The sequence below is a fragment of the Thermobia domestica genome, chromosome 2 (assembly GCF_964235325.1).
Source record: "Thermobia domestica chromosome 2, izTheDome1.hap1.1, whole genome shotgun sequence".
Taxonomy (NCBI): Eukaryota; Metazoa; Arthropoda; class Insecta; order Zygentoma; family Lepismatidae; genus Thermobia; species Thermobia domestica.
In genome coordinates this window covers 252,562,604-252,581,840 of record NC_137455.1, presented here as the reverse complement: position 1 = coordinate 252,581,840, position 19,237 = coordinate 252,562,604, and the positions used below count along the sequence as shown (strand labels likewise).

Sequence of the window (19,237 nt, the reverse complement as noted above, 5' to 3'; positions counted from 1 at the left end):
ATGAAAATTTTCAAACAAACAATAAATTTGAATGCATGCCTGTTTTTCAAAACCGTAGTTTAGTTGTAAAGGTATCAGGTGTTTAACTTTGTCGGCTGTTTCGTTGTGACGAGATGGAGACCTTTATTCTCTAGTGTACCAGTTGCGTGCAAAATTGGTAAAATTTCTTAAACAGTTGACGAATCTACAAACAGGTTTGCGGATAAGCACTTGCTTTTATATGTAACATATGTGGACGAAGAAAATAACCATTGCTGTTTTTATAAATTAGTGCCTGTAGAAAATGCCGATGCAAAATTCCTTGAAGAGAAAATTATTCAAGCGTTTTCCGAAGATGGCATATTTTTAATCTTAAAGAAAAGCTTGTTAGATTTGGTTCGGACGGGGATGTAGTGTTTACTGGGAGAAACAAGGTGTTGCTGCCCAAATTAGAAGAAATGTCGACCAGTGCCTAATTAGCGTACACTACATGGCACATAGAATGGATCTTGTATCTGAAAGAGTTTTTGATGTTGTGAATCCTGTTCACAACTTTGAATATTTGTTAGGCGAACTTCATACAGCTGCAAAACTTAAAAGTATCACGACAGTCACAGATACCGCAGGACTGCTAAAACTCAAAAGATTGTTTCACATACGTTGGATTTCAAATGAGGAGCATGTATTATTTGCAGTCTTTACATATTTTTCTTGTATAATGTAATTCCTACTTTTTACATATTTTTCTTGTATAATGTAATTCCTACTTTTGGAGTATGAAAATGCCGACCATTTCAACAGAGTTGGAGAAAAAGAACATTCTATTGCTCGGTTTTCTTCTGGATATTGCGTCCATTCTGTCTAATATTAGTAAAACGATGCAAAAGGAACCAGTTTCGTACAATGAAATAGAGCAAGAATTGAATCTTTAATCCAAGCTCTGAGAGAAATGCGTATGAAAGATGATGTCTACCAAAGTCTTTGTATTAGTGCACTGCAGACAAGCGTCTGATACAGGGAGTGATGATAGTGAGTTTGATCAAATAAGGGGGCAGGTAATCCAGGGTTTAGTAGAAGAAGTGGAAAGAAGGTTTCCTTCTAATGATGTCCTAAAGTGCTTTTCAGTGTTTGAAAATAAAGATCGTAATAACATGAGTGGTTTATACGGTAACGTAGACGCATATAAAGAAGCTCAATAGTTTGGATTAAATCCTGATACTGCAGTGTTAAAATGGCTTGGTTTGATTTAGTTTAACGTCCCACGGTTATGCTTGCTAGGCTAAAGGAGACGTGGACCTACTGATTATAATGGAATCCGACCATTTTGGATTCCAAATTTGGAAAATTTGAACGATTACCGTGGTTCGGATTCCACCTTAAACTGTAAGTCCACATCTCATAGCTTCGCTGCTGAAAAGGGACACTAAATTTAAATGAGCAAATCAATCGTATTGTTGTATTTGTGCTTTCATTTTCTAAGGTTTAATGTCCTACGAATATTCAGTAAAACTAAGGAAGACGGTCTTGATGAGATAGATAATAATGGTGGATTAAGATAGTGGAAGGAGGCGGGAGGACCCCGAGAAAACCCACACACAATTGTTTGTATACCACAAGCAGAATTTGGCGCGAGCTAGGATCCAGCCAGGGATTCCACGCACCTGAGGTGAGCGCTCAACCACTGAGGTAGCACGACTTTTTGTTGTCTATCAAGTATTTGTATTGGAATCATATCTGTTATTTATAATAATATATTCTTGCTAATAATACAATATAAATACATAGTATTATTTAGACTTACATAAGTGACCGGATATCTGAGCGACCAAACTGAAATACTAAATACTTAGCGAAGAAACGGGAATTTCATAAATAATAAAAAGTATGCTCTGACTCTACTGCTCATGGGGAACTATGGCTGGCCAGGTGAAGCGCTTCAAGTTAGTAGTTCTAATTCTTGGTTAGGACATCGATTCTCAGGGACTATTATTTCTGACTTATAGATCTCTACCGCATTTTCGTGAATGCAATCTTTAATATGATGGTAAACACAAGGGTACTGTGGTCCCACGGGACTCTAACCCTGGACCATACGCACCGAAGTGTATATTAAATGCAGTAGATATGTTATCAATTTTTGTTAAATGAATAAATAACATTAAAGTATTTTTAAATAATAATGTCGACTAGTTTGAACATTAATTATTATTATTATTATTATTATTATTATTATTATTATTATTATTATTATTATTATTATTATTATTAATTATCCACTAAAATTTCAACTTTTTGGAGGCTCCACGAAGCATTAGTATGGATCGCTGAACTTCTTCCCCCCCACCATTTTCAAATGATTTCGCACCCTGACTTAGGATCCCTGGTAAAGGCATATCAATCAGTCTCTTCAAGTGTACGCTAGAGAACAACGGTTGCAGCGCAATACAAATCAATGAAACAATTAGTAAACATACAAGAAAACTAACAACAGCCTGAGACTTATAAGAGAAGAAAAACCCAAAATAGTCAAACCATATGTTCAAAAAACGAGGAATAACATTTGGGAAAGTACTAAATAAATTCTACATAAAACTAGTTTTACAAACCCATCATTAAAAAAAAATAGCTATGAACATTAAAAGGTTAAACAACTCACAAGATGGCCAGAAAATTAGTTGTGCATAGGACAGTGTATATATATTGAACAAATGGGAAGGGCATACAAACCAGGATAAATGAACAAATTTCGTATTTAAAGGGACGTGAAAGTGAAAGGTCTTCTGTTGCTGAACATTCTATTCAACATGGCCACCGAATACACTTCTACAATACAGAAGTACACAGTAGTGTTCTATAACTGCAGCAACTGTCATAAACGGATAATTAAGGAAATCGGAAATCAAAGCATCGCAACAACATCAATAGAAAAACGAAATACCACCTCAACTCCAAACTGAAGATCCTTTTGATGATCAAAATGCCGGCAGCTAATCGGAAGGTGCATCAAATACAAATTTAGAGAAAAAATCTAAATAGAAATGTTGAACTCTTGTCATGAAAGTTTAAAACAACGAACAGTGAGGACACCATATGTGTTGATAATTATTTGATACTTATGATGCATTTTATGGAGTTCATCAGTGTAATGATCCGTAGTGATGGTTTCGCCTCAAAGCAGAAAGATATGATAGATCACCCCCATCACAGACCACTACACCAGCAACAACACCTTATGCGAATGGAGAGTTGGTTTTGGAAACCGTCCTGGATATTGGACAAGATTCAACGACTTTTCATTTACAATGGCCGTAATAGATTCATTTTTTTTTTTTTTTTTTAATCAGTAGTAACAATGCGGGAAATCTTCCCAGTTATTTCGTACGCTCAGAGAACTGCCTATCTCTAACCGGCGATTCTTGTTGACAGTGGTATGGGGTATGGCCAACTCATTTGGAATCTCACGAATACCTTTTTGAAGATCCGTGTTCTGAAGAGCTCATTTTTCAGTGTATTGTCACCAGCAAGAAATTTCATAGCTCAACGGCGTATGGTGAGTTCATTCATCATTCCTGATCCAAATACACTGTTGATGTTTTTCGTGGCTAGATATGGGAAAAGTTCCAGTTTGAACTCTTAAAGAAAAGTCACTTGCAATTATGTGTTCACCATGCTACACTTTCACACAATCCTATTCAGCAACACATTGTCATTTGGTTGGAGAGGCACCCTAGTATATTTTCTGAACATCCATGGAATTTGTAAAATGTATGCATCACTTCGGACTTGGTAGCATTACAGGTGGTTTCTCATCAAACATAACACCGGACATTTCTATCTCAAAAATTCAATATATTACCTAACATAACATACACGCATCCTTGTTGTCACAGCATATATGGTGATAGGTATACAAAGTAAATAAACAAATAATGTTTGTTTAATTTCTAGTGACTTATATGTTGTTATAAACAAATAATATTTATTTAATTTCTAGTGACTTATATGTTGTTATAAACAAATAATGTTTGTTTAATTTCTAGTGACTTATATGTTGTTTTTATAGTACTAATATATTTATACCTTTTTTCTTATTGCAGATTCGTGAGGACTGGAAATACGTAGCAATGGTGATAGATAGATTACAACTTTATATATTCTTTATAGTAACAACTGCAGGAACTGTAGGAATATTAATGGATGCTCCACATATATTTGAATATGTGGATCAGGACAGAATAATTGAAATTTATCGGGGGAAATGAGAGTGTCGGTGGAGGAGCAGTAGAGTTAACTATTTTTCATTTCGACCGCTCCTCCTCGGCTGGAACTCCGACGTTGCAGCAACGGAGGTGATCAATTGTGGTGCTGCTTTCTCGTGGTTGTTCCTGTAAGTACCGCCGGGAGCCTTTTACCACAAAAGCCGTGCACTGCTGGTCTCTTGTGGCAAGCTTTAGAATCATCAGGACGTTCGTTATGTTGGATTGGTCACCGATAAGCTCAAGAGATGTCGCACTGAGAAAAATAGAGAGTCACCAAGGCTGAAGATAATATCGATTCTCTTCCTTTTTTTTACACTTTATTTTCCCCACGAAGAATTTTTTTCTGTTTTTTTTTTAAAGAAAAAAGAGGAAAATGAGATTGTTAATAGTGAAGCGTGTGACAGCAAATGTGGGCACCAATGCATAATAACGTTATACTGTTGTTTACTTTATATATTTTCCTAATTTTCATTTTACCTTGTAACAAACAAAATATCTCTGATCTCGAATATTGATGGAGTGCTACTACCAACGGTGAATTTTAGTGATACAAGTGGACCGTTATTTCTAATTGAACTTAGGTTTTACACAAACATTTCTGACATAAAAAACAATATTTTAAAAAAAAACGTGTGCTCAAAAATTACGTATATTGATTAAACTTTCTTGTTTTTCGGGCAAGGGGGGAAGACGTACCAAAAACATATTTTCCAAAAGAAATATTCCTTCTGTTATTACAGGAGGTCGAAGACCATGTTAAACTGTTAACTAATTCCTTCAACACTTGCTGCAATAGGCTCTATAACTAACTGTGTGTATTTAGGAATGTTTCTTAGGGGATGAAGGTACCTCCATTCAAACATAGTTATCTTCGTGAGTGCATTAACCATAGAAGCTTAGAAAACACCATTGGTAGGCAAACGTAGTCGCTTCACGTTAAAACCAAAATTGGTCCCAAAGAAGAAGCCCTTGGTTTGTAAATCATTGGTACGAGAAAAACTAGGCGGTATTACTTATATATATATAAAATTATATATATATATATATATAAAGAAAACACAAAACACACCTGATTTGTGCTCATTGAAGATATGAGGGAACGTGTTTCTTAATTTTCTTCGTTTTATAGAATCTCTTTCATGTACATTAATTTGGAATCACATTTCCAAAAGAAGAAAGTAACCTTATAACCTAACCTGATATCCGGAACTAAAACGGAAACCACAATCAGTACCTCTTAAGTCCCATTGTTTCCTCTATCCAGTACCTCCTTACCTTTTCTATATTTGCTCCCCACAAAGAATAATATCTCTATAAGTAAGTGGTGTGGGAACGATGATACCCAGAGCAAATTAGATAGATTTTTATTTTGGTTTTATACAAATACTTTTGTAGTAAGGAAGGAAGAAAAAAACCCTCCCGAAGAATAGAAGTCAAAGCGCTAGGTGACATTTTTTTATTTCAAGTCAGCTTTCTATGAGGTATGAGTGCAATGAGAGAGTAAGAAAACAGAGAACTAACGAAATAATTGATACAAAGCTCAATTGTTAAATATATCTTGTATATCTCCTCAAATGAGTGAAAGAAGATAAAAATATGTTATTTGTTACATATAAATTATGAAGTATTTCTTACTTCACTACACGTAGTACTATTTGAAAAAAGCAAAAAACAAAAGGGTATTAGACTATTGTTTATATTGCCCAAGATATATTAGCTATATATATTACAATCGAAAACAAGTAACAAATAATTGATTTTATTAAGAAAAAATAAGATTTTTATTTTACTTTATTGTTTTTAATTTTTGTCCCAATATGTTTATTTTCCTTTTTTGTAACTGCCAACGATGAAGATTTTTAAATATGAAAAAGTAACAAGGAAAAGTTGTCTACATTTTGTATACATATACATAAAAAAATATATCCGTCCACACAGAAAAGGTATCTGGTACGGGAAAACAAATAGATGATACGAATATTTCACATATTAATACAAAATAAACATACAATTATATGGCTCACATTCTATTATGAGGTACATATATGTATGTATATAAAGTTATATTTAAGGCATACAAAGATCACACATTTTGTTTTTTCCACATATTTACATATTATTATTATTTCCAAATGAAGAGCATAAGAAAATTATTAAAGTTCAATAAGTAAGTTTAATCAGAAAGTCATATTTAGAAAGGAAACATATACCTCAAATACTGAAGTCCTCAAAATTAGTAAAAGTGGACTATTATTTACCATTAACGAAGTTAAATCTCCGTAAATTTCTTTCGTTGTTTTCATAAATAGGCACTGTTCATAATCATTTGAAAAATATATAATTTAGCACAATAAAAGATATTCTGGTAAAACTAATAGGTATATAAAATAATCTTAACATAATCTACATAACTTAGTTTACGAAAAAAAAAATATGTTTACAATCCATGGGTTAAATCTGCGTGTTTTGGGGGAGGTAGAGCTTTATAATTTTGTTTTCTAACTCTTACCTTTTTATGTTTCTGGTGGGTCGTATATCTTGCGTTCATTATAAATAATTCGAAGTTAAATGAAAAATTGGGTAAGAAAGAATTTTAATTTCTGAAAAATATGTATTTACAAAGAAAATAACTTAAGAGAAAAGTGCATACACGCAAAAGTGCTTTCAAATACAACGATTGTAGATAATGCTATCAAGACATTAAAAAATCTACATACAAACTCCTATGTAAGAAAACCTCAATAATAATCTTTAATGTTGCCCGTTGAATATGTATCTACGAAGTACGAATACTTTATATTAACAATATAGGGGCATCCAATGGCTTATACCTGGGCTTCCACGAAAATACAAAAGTTCCCAAGGATCGGTAAAGAGAAAGAAATTAATATTTACTCTTTTTTGTCTGAATGTGTGTGAATGAGTGATGAAAACATGGGAGATAATACAAGAAAAAAGTTACCTGACACTTAAAATAACTTACAAATAGCAAGAAAGTACAGTTTGTTGTACACAATTTAATTTGATTGCTAGAGATTAAGTGGGAGGGAAAGACAATGTTTGCACTTATCAGAGACAGAGAAACATTCATGCAGTTTCCATGTATATGCTCTTCCGTAAAGAGCTGATTGTTACTAGAATACGAATGAGATTATATATATATATATATAACTATATACTATACTTGCACTTATAATTCCATACGACACAAGTACAGAAAATATATAGTATGGTATTGTGTATGCACACTTCATACATATATGCCTATACATATATACATATACATATATATGTGTATATATATGTATATATATATGTATCTAGGTTTATATGAACAAACACAGATATGATTAAATACAAATGCTTAATAATATATTAAAAAAAAGAAAACTAATAAAAATGACGTTTCGACCGAAAGTCTTCCTGAAACGTTGGGGACAAAATTATGGAATTTAAGTTCTAGATTGTACTAGAGATTTTAATACATCTATAAAGTATGACCAGTATGTTTCTATATATACGTATATATATATATAGATATATCTATATCTATATATATAAATATATATAGATATATAAATACACATACAGAAGAGTTAAGTGATTATTTACTGTTCAATGTGAGTAAATTTTGATAATGTGAAGAATAAACAGCGTAGAAGTTTTTTTTATGATAATAATTATTATTATTATTATGAACAAAAGACTGCCAACACTATTTGCTATTTAGCTGAAAACACTATTTCTCATCCCACTCCCCAAACACATATACACACAGAACACATTAACATATACAATAAAAAGTGACTAACGTTTTCACTGCATTATATTATTTATATAAATTGTCGTAAACAGGAACATATATATATATATAAAAGAAAATGTGCTTAATAATGATCATAATAACAATACGAACATAAAAAAGTAAAATAAAAATATTTAAAACAAGTAATACAAGAAATTCAACAGTGCTCAATGAAGTTAAAGAACTTATGTACTTTAAAGGAAGATATGCAAAACAGACTGAGTCTATTTGTTGCTGTAAATGTGCGTAAATATGTATTTGCGTCAAAATATCCTAATTTAAATAATTTTCAACGACGGGATGTCTTTCTGTTTTATTATTATTATTTTAAGTATTTGTGTATTATACGGTAACAATAATAGCAACAATAATAGCAATTGAGTAATCAGATGTTTTGTTTTTCGTGATTGACAAAATAAAACTTCACGTTGTTTACAATTGCCGTTTCGAACGATATATATATTTAAAAAACTATGTGATGTGGTCTATTTAGTTAATATAAGATTGTAATGTTGTCAACTGATTTTTTAAAACAACAAAAAATTCTGTGTGGGCTCAATTTAATGTCAAGAACGAATTATTTAACTATAATAATAAAAATCGAATCTACCTCCCTCCCTCCCTCCTAGTTAGAAGTAAATTCCTCTGTGTTCTATTTTTAATTTGTGTTCCTTTGATTATTGGGTACTCTGTGATTATTTAAAGTTATAAATCAAAGACACCTCATTTAACTTAAAACAAAAATTTTACTATATCATATTTAGTCTTAATTTTGATTATTATACAACTTGTCGTCAACAGAAAACAAAAACAAATATTACTCCAGTTATATACAGAAACGTCACCAATTCCTATGACTTCTTTTTCTTTGGGTTGCTACCTTAAACGAACGAAGTATTAATTTACTTTGGTGAAGAGAACAGTGATTATTTAACTTTAAAAGTCGCAAGAAGAAAGAGGTATTCTAACAAAGGTATTCAAACCGTTGAAAACTAGAAAATCATAACTCTATATGGCAATGCTTAAGCCTTTTTTAATATCTTCTTGAGTAAATGATAAAATACAGTAAGTATATTACATTTCAGACATTTATATTAACAGTAAAAATATTTTCTTAAGATATGTGAACTAGTATTTATTATTTGTCAGTGTGTGCTGCAACACGAAAGAACCACCAATTTTAATATCCTAATCGATTTTATGGATAAAAGATATTCTGAAATCCATATTTAGCATACCCTTCACACATTGTTTATTTTCCAGTTTCCATGTCACTTCACATTTTCCTACTTTTCTAGATTTATTATTATTATTTTGCAGAGTTCTAGATCTCATAATAATATATACACAAGTTGTACATCTTTATTTAAAAGAAGAAAACATCAAGAATACAAATACGAAAGCAAGCAGCAGAAAGGAATAGATGTATATAACAATATAGATGATAAATATCATATACGAGTGGTAAAGACATGGTCTCACAAGCAATAAAAGTTTATAAGGACTGTTTTTGATTTACATCATATCTACATTCCTGAGTGTGGTGGTGTCATAGATGCGAAGCGCTGAACTCTAGTATTTTCATTTTTTCTTTGTGAGAATATATCTTTTAAATATATTATTTTCCTTCTTTTTCATATTGTTATATCTTTATACACAAACCAAGAAAAAATTGAATAGTAAAAAATCTTAAGGATTCATATTTCTTGCAATAATCTTGCAATATATATTTCTCACAAATTGAAGAAAATCAGAGCTACAGAACCATTTTTTGACATTGATTGATGACCTTGACCTAATTATTGGCATAATTATTGAATAAATTCATTTTATTTTTCGTGCATTTTAGTGCGTTGAATGCATTTTTTTTAAATATACCAAGTGATATGACTAAAATAACAGTAACCCATAAGTATACTGTAAACTATAACAACCTAGCATCTAATATTACTTCATAACTGCATGGCATTTATTAAACAACGAAGTGCTCCAACTTCATGTTGAATGGTTGATAATAGTTCATGACAAGCCACCGTGATTCAAACATGACGTTTCAAATTGTATTATTATTGACAATTGTATTATTATTATTATTAAAGCGATCACCAGTAGATAAACTGAAGACTTCTTTTGACTTCAAAGGATTAGTAAGATAAGATGTTACTACATGAGATGGTTTCTAATAATACGTGACAGGATTTTAATAATACGTTTTACATGTTGACATATACATGTATGGTTATGTCGACAAGCGTATATAATTCACCGTATTATTATAATCGGTTTCTTTCATAACAAAATTGAATATTTCAAGATGTATGCTAAATGAACTGTAACTCTCTCTGTTATTTACATATACATCAAAATTATTCAGAGAGACATCGAAATATCTAGAAGTCTTGGTAGAAGTGGACAAAAATTTTTCTTTAAAATTATAATTTTAGATAATTGCAGAATATTGCAAGAAATAGAGAACTTCATTACCTCATATCTTCTTGTGTAAATATTTACTTAATTTTTAATTCGATTATAAATTAATACGTTAGTTTTCTATAATGTCTGTAATTCGGATTTATTTTATTTTCAACATGCTTTTCTCCCTAGGGAATGAAAATATATTTAAGTGTGACTTTTGTTCCAAATAATATATGTAAACTTCTAAATATTGCATAACGCAAAATAATTATGAATCACAGGGACATTAAAAAAGCAACTCAAATATTACAGGAATAATATTTATGAACACAAAAGCGAGTGTATATTTATGTTTTATAAAAGTATTCTTGCAGATAATGCAAAATAATATGTTTCCGCTAATAGTTTGGTTTTTGTTTCACTAACTTAAAAAATTACTGATGTTGATATAAACGTGTTCTGACAATTTATTATTATTATTTTTTTAAAAACGTGGGTTAAGATTATCAATAAAAGTATACGAACTATAACAATTTATCTGACATCATATAAGCTATAGTAAAAGTATTTGTTTCTATTGAAAAACAAATGTAAAACGCAAAATGCTAATGAACAGAAAACATAATTAGAATATTGTAGCACCAGTATTATTAAGACATAAAATTTATTAACACTTTTATCATCCAAGAGTAATACCTACGTCATTTAAACACTATATAATTTTAATAGAATATCTGAATGGTGCAAGGTAATTCGTAATATTCTAATTCTTAAGAACTAAAAGGTAGCAACCCTTTCCATTATGACTTTGTATTCAGACTGTGCTCGTTACTTTTCTAAAACCAGAAAGGAAAAATCGTTCTCCGGCAAATGAAAACCTTGCAATCACGGATAGGAGAAATAACTAATACTAAAAAATATATATACATAAATGTCTCAAGAATGTAGATATTATATATATATATATATATATATGTAAATGTTAGAAGTTATTTTTTAAAACAGAAGTTGTTTGATTAAAGATTTATTCAACGTTGGTTAGTTAAGTACGTTAATGGATAATACATTGCACGCTTTAAAGTATTACCACAGTGAAATAACTCAGTGACCGATACGTGCAAACGCGTGCTTCCATCATTTTAGAAAAATTAATTTCCGCTTTTCCATTTTTTTTAAAATAAAAATTATTAAAGAAATGAGTCAACATATTAAATATATACTTGGGCCTGAGTGGAAACAACTGTAGTTCTGTTCGTGAACTTTGCTTTGACTTCGTATTAAAAGTTACAGAGTATCAACTTCTTCTTCTTCTTCTTTTTTTTTAAAAAAAAGAAAGTGAATTTAATATGAAAGAACAGTTGAGATGTTATAGGAGACATTTTGAAGTAATGGTTAATGGCAAAATGATGTAATATTAAACGTGGTGTTCTTTTAAAAATAAATTAACAAAAAATAATGATGAAAAATAGTTTGTTTTAATGTTGTTTCATCTGTTTGTTTTCTTCTACCAAACATTTAAACGGAATTGAAACAATTTATTTGAAACAACAACAAACCTCATTTCTATCATTTATGACAAATATCGTTACTAACCTGTATATTGCAGGCATTAAACAAATTTATTTCGTTGCATAATTTTAACTTAACTATTAAAACTGTCACTTCTTTCATTTTTTAATACTTTACCCTCCTTTGTTTAGGTTTCTAGTGATTGTTCATAAATATAGAAATGATTTCCACTTTCTTAATAGAAAGCATTATAGTTTTTCTATTTTCTTTTGGTTTCCAGTATGTTTAATTATAGCTTAGAAACAAAAGTTACATAATTATTTAAATTGAAATGATAACTTAGAAGAGTGATATTTTAATTGTCAAAAAGGATTTTAAGAAATTAAAAAAAAACTTGTAGATTTAATCAATACATTAAAGTTAGTAATGCTCGCATTATTCAAACTATATGCTTTGATTACAAGATTATTTCAGCTTGTTAAATAGTTTTTTACTTTTAATTTTATTTTTTTTTACTCACCTGTATATAATCATTCTGTAAATTTGTTACTTATTGTATATTCATTGAAGGTTCAATTTTCAAGTTTTTTTGTTTCCCCTTCACTAAAATAAAAACCCCATCAACTAAGTTTCAAAATCTAACAACTCAACTTGGTAATGGGTTATAATTCCTTTAAAAAAATAAATACGATAACGAATTTTAAATTTTCTAAAACAATCTGTGAAGATTTTACGGAAATAATTTTAATATATTTTAATACTTCCGACCACAATAACAGCAAATGAATTTAAGATGAAGTAAAACAAATAACAATCATTCTGATATAACTTTGGCAGCTACTGATGTTGAAAGACTATTATCATTTATTGTTGTCTATTTAGTCGAGGTAAGACAATGTACCCGTGAGCTCAGCATATGAAAATATATTTGTGTTTTATACATTAAGATGCAGTCGATATCGGTAATGTGAATTTTCTATTCATTAATAAAATTAATAAGGTGAAGTAATTAGTAACAAATTTTACACAATGCTTATTTACTAAGATTTCAAGAAATGTTTAACTTACTTAAAGCAAGTTCATATTCCCATAATCTTTAAAATTCACTTTATAACTTCCAAATCTTAATTGTTATGAAATCCTCATTTTCACCACACTTAACATAATATTGCATGGCAATTTCAATTCACTTAATCAAAAAATATATTTCCGGTGACATTTAACTGAATAACTTCCTTTCCATTCTTGAAAAACATGACGTGATTTAATTAAATAATGTATATTTTTGATACGACTTTATATTACATTTTTCTTCCTTAGTACAAAATAAATATTGATGTTATTTCAGTTAAATTTGTGAATTACAACAAAAATTAACTTTGAATTCTAAGTTTAAAACATTACATATTTAAGTCCTTAAAATCTATCCGTTTATAATGAAGACTTTATGTTGTTAAATTTAAATTCATTTTTGTATTTTAAGATTGAGAGAACTAAGGAAGTGACAAGGAAAGGAAAATAAAAGCTTCTTAATGAAAAATTTAAAGAAAAAAGCGAAGACAGCCTAATGTAACTGTCACACAAATATTATATTCTTGTTTCTGTGTGTGTGTGTGTGTGTATGTGTGTGTCGATATGTGTATGTGTGAGTGTGTTCTACTGCACTAAATATAATGATTCGGAGAAATATAACAAGTGCAAATTTGTTTTTCTTTTAATTTGATAATAGTTATCAATTTCTAATTAAACTATTAATATAATGAAGTTAGTTGCATTAAAATTCATAATTATAAGCTAAAGTGCTTTTGAATGGCAGAGATTTGCACAAATATACTTCCATATAATTTATAGAAAAGTTATAGCTTGTTTCCTTACTTTTCAGTAATTGGAAACAAAATCAATAAAATTGTACACTTGTTTGCTCTTATATAAATAGTACCGTTTAAGCACATTAAATTAATAACAACTTCTTTATTTTTCTTTCTGTTTGCATTATAAAACAGTATTCAAGCAATAGGTATGAGAGCATCTATACTCTATTCAATACTCACCAAAATAAACCATGATGTGTTTTGCAAAAATTGTTCTTCCTAACCGAGATGAAAAGAGACTTGGAGTTATAATATTTCATGATTACATTATTGACAAAAGTATACCAGTGATAGATTAAGTTTTGATTTTCATGAACATAACACGTCTCTTCCTTCATTTTGGATATATGTTCAAGAATAGATAGTACTTTCACTATTTACATTTGAACAATATGGCACTTTTCAATGGCCTTCCTGTTACATTGAGACAATAATAGCGATAATTGTTCCTTGTTTAATAAATACAATACATTTTTAAAGATGTTTTTGAATCAAGATTAACATAATTTTTTTCTATTGTTTATCTTTCTAAGATTGTGGATGACAATAAATAGATTTCTACAAGAGATTTCCACTTTGGCTGCCAAAGTAAAAGTTTCCTTAGTTCAAATAGCATAAAACAATATAAGAAGAAGATCATTATTCAAAAGGCACAGGAACAAACATTTCTTCTTAAACATAAAATGTGGAAAAAGTAAACTATCATCAGAAGTTCTTTACTTTGTCGTGTTTCTAAGAGGATGGTGAATCGACAACGCGATAAAAAAAGAAACAAAAAGGAAAGCACAAATACTAAGCAAAGATAAATTGATTGTGTTTTGCTATTATATATTATTCACAAGAAAATAACTGTTATTATACTTTAGCTTCGAACGTTCTAATGACATGTTTTGAGGAATTTTAATTATTATTCTATTTACAGGTTTATACAATTCCTTCCTGAATACTACTTGCACTTCCAAGCTTTCGATTCTAACCTGGAATCTTGGCTACGAAGGATAAAAACACCAGAGAAAAATAAAAGGAATGGACTTACTAAGGTAGAGCAATACTTGAAACAATTTGTCTAAATCTAAGATCACACATCAAATGATGGAGTCTCAGGTTGCAATATGGTAGAGTTAATTTGTATTTTCCTTTATTCACTGATGGAAGGTTGGCAACTAACTCATGTTGGTACATTTGTTGCTATGCCAATCCTTGCAAATTTTGTAATTACTGCTTTCCACTCGCCATATAGACATCTCCTATCCAAATTTCACTTTAGTTCTTTTAAATGTATAGATAATAATAAATAATTTCAATGAATAATAAATGAAGGAATGTATTTGAAAATACATTTATTTGTTAAAAAAAAGGAAGTTAAATCTAGATACGGGATGTGGAATGGAAAGCAGTGATTACAAAATTTACACAACATTGATATAACAATAAAAGTACGAACATGAGCGGGCAACTTTCCACTAATGAACAAAAGAATACGGAAATTAACTCTGCCATACTATAACATGTATCTCCCTCATTTGATGTGTGATCTTGGGTTTTTACAAAGTATTTCCAGTACTGCTCTATCCTGATAATTTCATTCCTTTTGTTCCCTGGTGTTTTTATTTTTATTTCTACTGATTTTATCCACCGTGACCAAGATTCCAGGGAAGAATCAAAATCTCATAAGCGCCAGTAGTATTCAGGAATTGTATAAATTTGTAAATAGAATATTATACATTAATTGTGAAGTCAAATTTCATCAGTATTTTTGCTACATATCTAATAAAAGATTGAAAGCTAAATCTCTAATAATAATGAAATCTTGATAATAAACTAATTGATAATGAAAAATCTTGATTATTAACTTGAATGTATTCAATAAGTATTAACGATTTTGATTATTTCTTCGTACTATATATTATATATTTTCTAACTTTAACTATCCTATCAAGCATTTTCTAATATTGTGACATAGCTGTAAAAGTGTTAAATTCAGAATATGTAAATGAAAATCTGAAACAGTAACAAGAAATACAAACGTTTACATCAACAACACACTTCAAGTATGGAAGAAAATGAGAAATAATTATATAGATATCATTGATGAAGTCAACTATCATATATAGGGTGTATCTTTAATGGTGGGTCAAACTTCAAGGGATGATAGAGAATGACAAAAGAAGTGATTTAAGATAAGAAGTTGTTATCCGAAAATGCTTCAGTTCTGAGCTATAGCACGCCGAAAATGTACCAAGATAGAAAAAAAAAATGAATAGAACTAGAGAACGAATTGTCGGAGAAAGGTCGGGTCAAAGGAAATAGTGCATTATTTGACCTGGAGATTTGATTCATGTACAAATCGATTAGGAACAGTAGCGGCGCAAGGAGGGGGTTCATATGATAGCACTGGTTGGGATCGGAAACATGGGTAAATCTTAGCGGGAGGATGGAAAAATACACAGAAAGCAATTCGAGAGACGGATCCCTATTTCGGAAATGCAGCAATCCCGAGCTATAGCCCGCCGAAATTGTGATTGACTAATACAAACGAACGAGAACGAAAGAACGAATTGTCGGAGAAAGGTCGGGTCAAAGGAAATAGTGCATTATTGGAGCTGGAGATTCGATTCCGGTACAAATCGATGAGGAACAGTAGCGACGTAAGGATATGTTCACAGGAAAAGAACATACTCTTCGTGCCGGAGGCAAATATCCAACGTGGAAGCTGAGTTGTAATTCTCGTAGTAGAACCGTTTGAAATATCGGGAGCGAACAATATAAGCACAGGATGTACACAGTGGTATTTGTTCGGAAAAGGCATGGCTGCACTAGTATCGAAATAGGTTGCACTAGCTACCGATAGTACAAATGGAGATGAGTTATCATCATCATCATAAGTGGTCTACTAGGCTTGGCGACCACTACCTACAAGAGAGCTTCTATACCTCACAGCTCGAACATTGTTGATTTGTAAACCTTACCTTTTAACATCATCCTTGATGCTTCGTGGTTGCGTGGTAAAGCACTCAGTTCTGAATCCAGGAGTCCTGGAGTCGATCCCAAATCGTGTAAGGTTTCGTGTTGGACGACATCGTTGTACTGCTATCTCCAGGTTTCTTCTAGTTCCATATTCCAGCAATTATTGTAAATATCAGCAGACCTGACTTTCAATAGCTTCAAGTTGCGCTTTATTCCTCTTTCGCGACGCTGTAGCAAGTACAGTGCTCCACACGCAATCTTGTATAAATCTTTTCTTAAAAGCCCTATTTAGTAACCTACAACAAAACACGTTTCTCCTTGTTAAACTCGTCATTCGACACCTGTCCGCGCTTGAATATCATACGTTACCTACGTTGTTTGCTTCACACCAACAGAGGAAACAAAAAAAGTCTCTGTAGTTGTACGCCCGCTGTATACAATACTCGGAGGTCATGGATGCCATCGTTTGGCAGGCGAAGTGTTTCGTTCACTAAACTGAAGAAGGCGTGTTTCTATTCTGTGGGTAGTCTCTCAGTATCTGTGCCTGTGCGTTGTCTGTGCTCTTGGTCAGTAGCGCGATTAGTACGGGGGTGAAATAGAGTTCAGGTTTGAAGAACTTGCAGATATGGTGTTTGTGTATGGGCTAGTTAATGGAAACAGTCGTGCAGCTGCAAGGTTGTATCACAACAGGTATCCAGACAGGTGATATCCAAAGTACTCCATGTTTCCGAGACTATTTCGGCGTTTACGGGAAACGGAACATTTGCGCCTATTACGTCACGACCGCGGAAGAAGACGAGCAACCAGAACTCAAGACCTTGAAGAGGAGGTTCTTGATCGTGTGAAAAACAACCTTCGACAGGCACTAGAGCATTAGCACATGAAGTGGGGATTGATCACAGTACTGTTTAGAGAGTACTCCGTGAACAACAACCACACCCCTATCACCCACAGAAAGTTCAAGACCTGCATCCTACAGACGTCGCACCCCGTGTGGTGTTTAGTGAATGGCTAGTGTAGCGCTGTTTGCACGACCCGCAGTTTCATGGCGCAATACTCTTAACAGATGAAGCCTGTTTTACGAGAGAAGGTGTATTCAATAGCCGAAATAGTCATATGTGGGCCGACGAAAATCCCAATGGTACTATTGTGCATGGACATCAACAGAGATTTGGGGTAAATATCTGGGCAGGCATCGTCACTAACAAGCTTATAGAACCATATCTCTTACCACCTCGCTTAACTGCACCAGGGTACGCATTGTTCGTGCAAGAAACACTCCCTAAATTATTAGAAGATGTACTTTTTGATGTTCGTCAACGTACGAGGGCTAGTCAAGAAAGACTTGGACTGATTTTTTTTTCTAGGCAATTTATTATTACTCAGCAACAGGCACATGATCCTTTTCAAAGTAGTCCCCGCGCATTTGAATGCACTTTTTCATTCGAGTCTTCCAGTCCTCAAACACGTGTCGCAGGCCATTCTTTGAGAGGTCCTTCAAAACCGCCTCCGATGCCTTCAGAACCTCGGAAAAATCGGAGAAGCGGCGTCCACGCAGTCTGGATTTTAGGGCAGGGAATAGAAAAAAGTCGCACGGTGCGGTAGGCGTCTCCACCATCCTCAAACCTTTGCAACAGCTCCCTGCAAGTCTCCACTCGAACGGCCTTCTGCTCTGGTGTCAGGAGTCGCGGAATCCATCGCGCACACTCTCGGCTCATGTGGAAGTGGTCATGCAAAATTTTGAAGGCACTGCCATGAGATATGCGTAATGCGGCTGCCAGATCGTCGATACTGATGCGGCGATCTTCTCTAACAATGACTGCTGCCGTGTTAATGTTCACCTCAGCAACAGCTGACGCTGATACACCTGGTCCACCAGCTTTCGTGATTGTCATTCGGCCCTCTTTAAACTCTTTGAACCACCAGAACACGGTACTTCGTGACAGAGCGTCATCTTTGTAGGCTGCTCTCAACATTTCTAGAGTTTCTGTTGCACTTTTCCCCAGGCGATAGCAGAACCGTATACCTGCAAATTGTTCATCTCGTAATGACTCCATTTCTTCTACAGGCGACTTCTAGAGGCGGCGCAGAACATCACCTGCAATAAAAGTCGTGGTTACCAAACATGCAATAATTCCTTAACAACATTTTATATATATGCACAGCAAGATCCACCCTACTTGTATGCCAAACTATGAAGCTCCAGCGTTAACAGAATTGCCGGGAAAAAAATCAGTCCAAGTCTTTCTTGACTTGCCCTCGTATGTGTGTTGAGCATACGGGGCTCTAGCAAACTTTGAAGTAGCTGCTCGTCAGTGACTTGACTATTCCTTCCCTCCTAGGTGGATCGCAAGGGGAGGTATTGATTTCTTCTTAAGGGGTTATATAAAGTCTCTAGACTACAACACACCTGTACAGAACGAAAAAACCCT

The 19,237-nt window shown here is 32.3% G+C and overlaps 1 protein-coding gene across 1 annotated transcript in view; it reads left to right on the top strand.

Moving 5' to 3' along the window:
- The window catches only part of nAChRbeta1 (nicotinic acetylcholine receptor beta1), a 682,881-nt gene extending 673,201 nt beyond the window's left edge, over positions 1-9,680 (top strand). Inside the window, exon 7 of the mRNA XM_081748586.1 lies at positions 4,077-9,680. Within this exon, the coding sequence (XP_081604712.1) occupies positions 4,077-4,241 (165 nt within the window). The 3' untranslated portion in view covers positions 4,242-9,680. The remainder of the gene's footprint in view (positions 1-4,076) is intronic.
- Positions 9,681-19,237: the final 9,557 nt, after the last annotated feature.